The 6,749-nt window shown below is 58.0% G+C and overlaps 1 protein-coding gene across 1 annotated transcript; it reads left to right on the forward strand.

Annotated features, from left to right (window-relative positions):
• Window positions 1-230: 230 nt before the first annotated feature.
• On the forward strand, window positions 231-6,423 carry LbrM_30_3790 (TATE DNA transposons; the record flags this gene model as incomplete). Its single annotated transcript, XM_001566952.1, is given in 3 exon segments — window positions 231-1,421; window positions 1,424-4,447; window positions 4,450-6,423. Coding segments are annotated over 3 exon segments (6,189 nt in total).
• Between the last annotated feature and the right edge of the window lie 326 nt (window positions 6,424-6,749).

Raw genomic sequence — 6,749 nt, forward strand, 5'->3', positions numbered from 1 at the left:
CAAAGGCAATCGAATGGCACTTGACCTTATGGGGTGGGGTGGTGGTGGTTGGTGGGATGTGGTGTTGGATTTGCGAAAATATACAGGCTGGGTGCCATAAATTTCCCGACGTGGAAATTACGGTCCCAGGTCGGAAATGTGTGTTTCTGATGAATGACTACTTTCTATTGTCCCTTTATTTCTTCTCCAATGTGTTATTCTTAAAATGAAGTAATCCACACTAAGTGTTGATGCGGCCCGCGACGAAAAAACGACTACACAGAGTTAAACGATCCTCCCGACACATACTCGAGTCCCTGCGGCAAAAGCGCACGTTTTCCCTTTCCCCCCACTCACCCACATCACAAATGTCCGACAACCACGAACGCCTCACAGAGGCAGAGCTGGACAGGACACTAAAAGTTTACCTTGCGCACAAGGCAACCCGTCCCATGGCGGAAATTGCAAAGAAGCAATACATGGAGGGGAAGACAAACACAAGCGAGTTCCTGGAAGTGACAGCGGCAATGGCGGACTCCTTGTGGGAAAAAGCCGGCGAAAAAGGAGCCCCAACAACAGACATCAAGAAGGAGATGATGGAGGCTCACAATATCTTCGCAGACAAGGAACTCCAAGAGGTGATGGACATGGAGGATAAGAGGAGAGAAACCCGGGCAAGGATCAAAGCGGCAAAGGACCCATTGGAGGGATATAAAACCAAGGTCGAATCGGCGATCCTGGCGCACCAGATGTCCCCAATGGCCGCGGCAACGGCGACAATTCTACTCGGTCTGTCCGGACCAGAGTCACAAGAATTGAGCATCGAGGTGAGAGTTGCCGAATGGCTGTCCATTTTTGTCGATGAGACGTGCTCGTCGCGATTGCTTGCCTACAACGTGCAGGTCGCCGAATCCGTCGCAGGAGGGATGCGACAATGGCGTAAAGTGTTGAAACGGCTGGACGCACCTCTCGTTCCGGAAACGGAACGACTTGCACACCTTAACTGTATCACACTGGAGGCGGCAGAGAACGAGAAACAGCGGATCGCAAAAGGGATCGAAGGAGGAGGCACGCACACAACACGCCCACGCGATATTTTTCGGACACCGACAAGAGACGGCAGCGATCCCCTGGAAGGCGGCGCGCCGTACGCCCCCATTCTTGGAGCAGATGGCTCGCAAGTCGCCGCCCTGGATATGAGCAGCTTCGGTGCCCTCACGGAAGAGTCCCAGTTAAGGATGCAGGACACCATTACGCATCTTATGAGGGAACAAAAACCGGCACCGCGAGTTTCGAATAATACCCAGGGACCCCGCAATTATCAAAACAGCGGGAGAGGTGTAGGATTCCGGGGCAATTACCGAGGAAATGGCGGAGGTAATCGGCACGGTAACTACCGCGGAGGCGAAGCGCAGGAGGACTTTCCGTCCGAGTCAAAAAACTAAAGCCCGACGGGACCACCGCCGACGTTTCGAGGAAGGAACCCACACACCACCGAACAATTACATGCGGTGTTGCAAGATCATTTGCAAAAGAAGTGTGGGGAGGTGACATGCGCGCAGGTAAGACATCGAATATGGAACTCGATGCCATTTACAACGCATACCTCCCAAAGAAACGGATCGTTCCGTCGGACACGATGGTGCACCTTGATTGGAAACGCGCGCAACAGCTCGCGGCAAAGGTGCACCGTCACGGCGTCGTTTATTTCCCCATCTTCATTATGAAGCACTGGATCGCAGGGCTTTTGGAGAAAGGGACGCGGGACTCAGCAGAAATACAGCTGAGCATCCTCGACTCCGCACCTTCTCCCATAGTGGAAGATAAGCTACGTAAGCACTTAAATATGGTCTGGCCAGCTTTGCGTTTGGTGAATAAATTTTCACCACGTCAGGAACGCTATAGCGACGACTGCGGTTTGTACATGTCTGCCGTATTTTTCGGCGCTCATCTGGACATACAAATCGACCATAGCCACGACATGGCAAAGTGCATGCGGCGCCTGATGTACGCGGCGTCGAAACACCACCCGCCACGCGAATATTTCCTCGAGAAAATGAGGAAAATTCTGACGAACCACCCGGTGTCACGGAAGGATTTCTTTTACAACGAAATCGAGCGCAGGCCGTGGTTGAAGAAAACCACGGTGAACCGTGAAGACACTTTCCACTTGGGTGGAGGCGAGAGGCGCGCAACGAAATCCACGAACCCGAAACGGGATTCCAGGCGCGCAAACCAGCCGAAAGCACGTGCTCCACAGCCACCTCCTCGACAAAAGAAAAAGGAGGAAACAGTGCGCAAAAAGATGGACCGGGCTGATCGCACAAAGCGCAAGCCACAGACGCCTGCACCCGCGTCAAAAACACCTTCTCGTAAACGTCCGGAGAGATCCGCAATGGATGCCCCACTCCCACGGCGAAAGGCCGCGAGGAAAAGTGACAGGAGAACACCAGCGACTTCCTCAGGTAGGAATGGAAACAAAACACGCTCTTTAAACTCGAGCGAATTTCCATCCGATGATGAGGATCTGCCGGTGATCGACCTCCCGTGGAGGAAGAAAAACTCCGTCACACGTACGCCTGAGCATGCGCCAAACGACGCCACGGTGAGCTCAGAGGACATTATCCCGACGAACGTGTCACCACACGTTCAGCATGGGAAATGCATTTCTGAGTGGACAGAAATCACCCTCGCGGAGGCGAACAAACATGCCAGAAAGGTGTACGAAGCAGTCCTGGATCACCTGTGGGCTGCGACGGCTCTGGCCCGAGTCGGCGATGGTGTGGCACACGGTCTGACCGACACGGCGGTGGGACAGCAACGCGTGAGGCACAAGCTGACACCACTGCAGCCTTACAGCGTCCAAGAGATGCTGAAGGTTCTCCGAAAGAAGATCCACATGGTCGATGCCTCACCGACCGACCCGAATGGGGTGATTTTTCGAGAAGAACACCGAAGCGAGGAGGTGACCCTAAACCCCGCAATCGACGAACTGTACCTTGTCCGTGGACCGTCGTTACCGACATTATACGACGTGATTAAAGGATACAGGTTTCTGCTTGGCGCATGTCTCCGGGAGGCGCCGGCAGATGTGAATGGCGTGCGCTATCCGAGTCATTACGTTCTCACAAAGGACGCCTCGGAGGCAACGGTGGGAGTCTACGTTCCAGCGACATGGACGCACTACCAATCGTCGAAAAGACAGTGTGCCCCACGCCACGCGACACGATACATTCCTCTTCCGCGAAGCGCGACTTCGGAGGAACACCAGGATCCGTCCGATGGCCAACGGCCGCGCCTGGTGAAGAGAAAAAGATGGCCAGGCGACGACGCCGGAAGGGACCCACTCCAAGAGGACGAGGAGGACGGCGTGACGTACAGGACTCCAGGAAACCAGAAGGGTGATGGATATGCGGACGTCGACGCGAACATCTCGGCAGAGGCAATGCGCGCTCTCGAAAGCCTCCGCTCCAATCCTTTAAACATGCAGGGCAGGCCTCTTTCGCAAGAAGAAGAGGCGGAGGTCTGCTCAAGAAACTGGTTCCTCTTCGCCGCGAAACCGCCACACATCTCACAGCTCGCATGGAACTTGGTGAGGCCCGACACTCGCGCACACCACTTGCGATGGTTGACGCGAATCAAGTCGATGAACTCGGAACAGATGCTCATGCGCTTTCCGGCGGCATGCATCGACTTGATTCTGTCGACCGCACGGGCCCGCAAATGGAAGTGGGCAACCACCGCGAAGGCCTTTGCCGCGGTGGCGGGTGCGCTGCGAGACCTGCCGCTCTACTCGACGCAGGCGCGGGGTATTCGCCTTCAGGACGATCCCGAGTGGCGAAGCGCTTTTGGCACGGTGCAGCGCTACATGAAGGAGTTGGTGCCGGATGCGCCTCCCTTCGTTTCGCGTCCACAGGTCGAGAGGATCTCCAAACGGCTCCGGTTAGGCCATCCACGCGCCGCGCTGTTCCTCGCCATGATGTGGGGATTCGCAGCACGAGCGTGCGACATTTCCACGCTGCGAGCGAAGGACGTGACGCTGTTCCCAGGAACATCGACGGATACATACGTGAAGGTCACGCTGACGATCCGCAAGGGAAAGGGTGCCAAAACACGTGGCCCGTACCCGGTCCCGTCGATGCTGACGAGGGACCTCGCAGCGACGCTGCAGGAGATGCTGGTCGAGAAAAGACCATCCGAGGAGCTTTTCTCACCACACGTGGAGGAGCTGCGGGCGCTGATCGCCCAGGAGGTGCGAACAGAGATGCGAGGTGCACAGCTGCCCTCGATCCGGAAAGGCGCGCTCCGTTGTATGGCGGAAGCGGGTGTCCCGCTGAAGGACCTGATGATGATCTCCGGGCACGCGAAGCAGGCCACGCTGCTGCGCTATCTTGGGTATGGCCAGCAGCCTACGGTGGAGGCCGAGACCGCAAGGGACAACGCCGGAAGAGCGCTATTCCAGACCCTCTAGAGGCTGCGGCTTCCGTGTTCCGTTTCCGATCGCAAGAGTCATCGTGCGCGAATCTCGGAATCGCACCACAGGAGGTGTCGGCCATGGTGGACCAGATGTCCGGTTTCATCCAAGTGCTGACGGAGCGACCGGCACTCGTGAAGCAGTGGCCGCTGCACCTGAAACGGAACACACCACTGGACATGGATACCGTGCTCGCGATGCCGACAAAACGCGCCTCAACGAAGCGGTTTCTCCAGCGAATCCAGTGCTTTCTGGATCCCTCCTTCTACGATGGGTTGCGGACGTCGAGGACCATCAAAAAGTGCGTGCTCACAACGGCGGAAATCCAACAGGCGGTCGAGATGGGCAAGTTTGAACCGTGCCCGATCAGCGACATCGGCGCCCAGGTGCAATTGCCAGAGGGCATGCACGGCGTGAACGTCTTCACGGTGCCGGAGCTGAAAGGACGACGACGCCTCATCACGGAGCCCCTGCTGAACCGCGTGATCCCCAAACATCACGTCCCGCGCGTCCACTACGACACGCGCCTCGGAAGACGACAGCGGCTGCGATACGCCCGTTACATGCTACAGATCGACTTCGAAGCTTATTACGACGCTATCCCGATCGCGGCGACACTCCGTAACAAGTTCGTTTTTCGAGCCAGGCATGACGGGCGATACTACCGCCTTCGTACTCTCCCGACCGGCGCGCGGTGGAGCGTTGCCGTCGGCCAGGCGGTGACGTGGACGATTGTCGACATCGACACGCCCGTCACCATCACCACGCTCATCGACAACATTCTCGTGGCCGCACGCGAAGGTCAGGAGCGTGAGTTTGTGCTCGCGGTGCGCACGGTCGTCGCACGCATCAAGGCGGCGAACCTGATGACGTCACCCAACCGGGACGAGCTGGAGGCGATGTCGGACGAGGAAATCCTGCAGCTGGCGAGTGCCAACACCGTTTTTCTCGGTGAAGAATACACATGGAATGGCCGAGAGCGGCTGATCCGCAACTCGGTGAAGACGGTGGCGAAGCTGAAGCTTGCGCTCCAAAAGACCAGCCACACCATACGCAGTCTGGCCTCGCTGATCTCGCTGATCTTCTTCGCGCTCCACACCACGCAAATGAACCCCGCACGGGCATTCAAGCTGCTGAGAGCCTACCGAGGCATATACCGGCTGACGTTCCGCGGGTACGACTGGGACGACGCGGTTCCTTACATTGACTCCTCCGTGGCGCGGTCGCTGCAGGAGATCGGCGGCGCACTGGTGCAGAATCCGTGGTGGAAAATCTCGGACGAGAGACACCCAACGACGGACGAGGCGACCTATGACGCGGTGGCCTTCACCGACGCGTCGCTGGAAGGGTGGGGTGCTGTACTTCACCTCCGCGACGCGGGCGCCACAGAAATGTGGACCTATCGGCAGCGCTGGACCGAGGACCTGGAACGGCAACTCGGCGGCGACGACGGCGAGGCGGAACGCGTCCTCGAAAAACTGCGCCAGTACCAGCTGCGTCGCCGCGTCCGGTCGGGAGGCCGGTTCGAGGACCCAGACCTGCAGGCGGACCGCTTCCAGGCGCGGTACTCGGCACACGCGGAACCACGCGCGGCTCAACTAATGCTGCGACACCTGGTGGAGCACCACAGGGTGCCCAACGGAGCGCGAATCGCGCTTGCCACGGACCACCGTGCGATTGTCATTGCGCAGAAACACCTGAACGGTTTCGGCGGCATTGGCAGAGGCTACGCCCTGAACAAACTTTTCGAGTACACCTACGACCTCTGGTACAACAGAGGGATCGACGTAGTGTTTTTCTACGTCGAGGGTGCGCGGAATCCGGCGGACGCCTACTCGCGACACTTCGGGGTGGACGCGACAGGGTCGCTGGAGGTTCACCGGGTTGAACCGTTTGGCGTGCCGTTCCTCCGGCACACGTGGTGTCCGCTATGCGAAGAGCGGCGCCGCGAGGAGGGCGGCGAGATATGATCGTCACCAGAAACATCCGAGGGGAGCCGGAACCTGACGGCCGACTCTCCGGAGGACGGTGCGACGACATTCCTCACAAGATGGATGGCTAACCGCGTGCTATGGGGGGAGGCTTCCCCGGTACCGGTGCCAAGCCATAAGAAAAAGCACACGAAAGAAGTCCAAGACGACTTGATGTGCTCCTCACGCGACTGAACGCGGTAGAGGAGGCCGGCGGCATAATCATGACGCGGCGCCGCGGTCGTGGTTGCGTGCCTGCCTTGCCGCTTCCCAATGGGGTCGCGAAGATTAGTTCCATACCCATCTGCCTTCCACAAATCTTTCTC

The sequence above is a fragment of the Leishmania braziliensis genome, contig 61 (genome assembly GCF_000002845.2).
Source record: "Leishmania braziliensis MHOM/BR/75/M2904 WGS CADA00000000 data, contig 61, whole genome shotgun sequence".
NCBI classification, from domain to species: domain Eukaryota; phylum Euglenozoa; class Kinetoplastea; order Trypanosomatida; family Trypanosomatidae; genus Leishmania; species Leishmania braziliensis.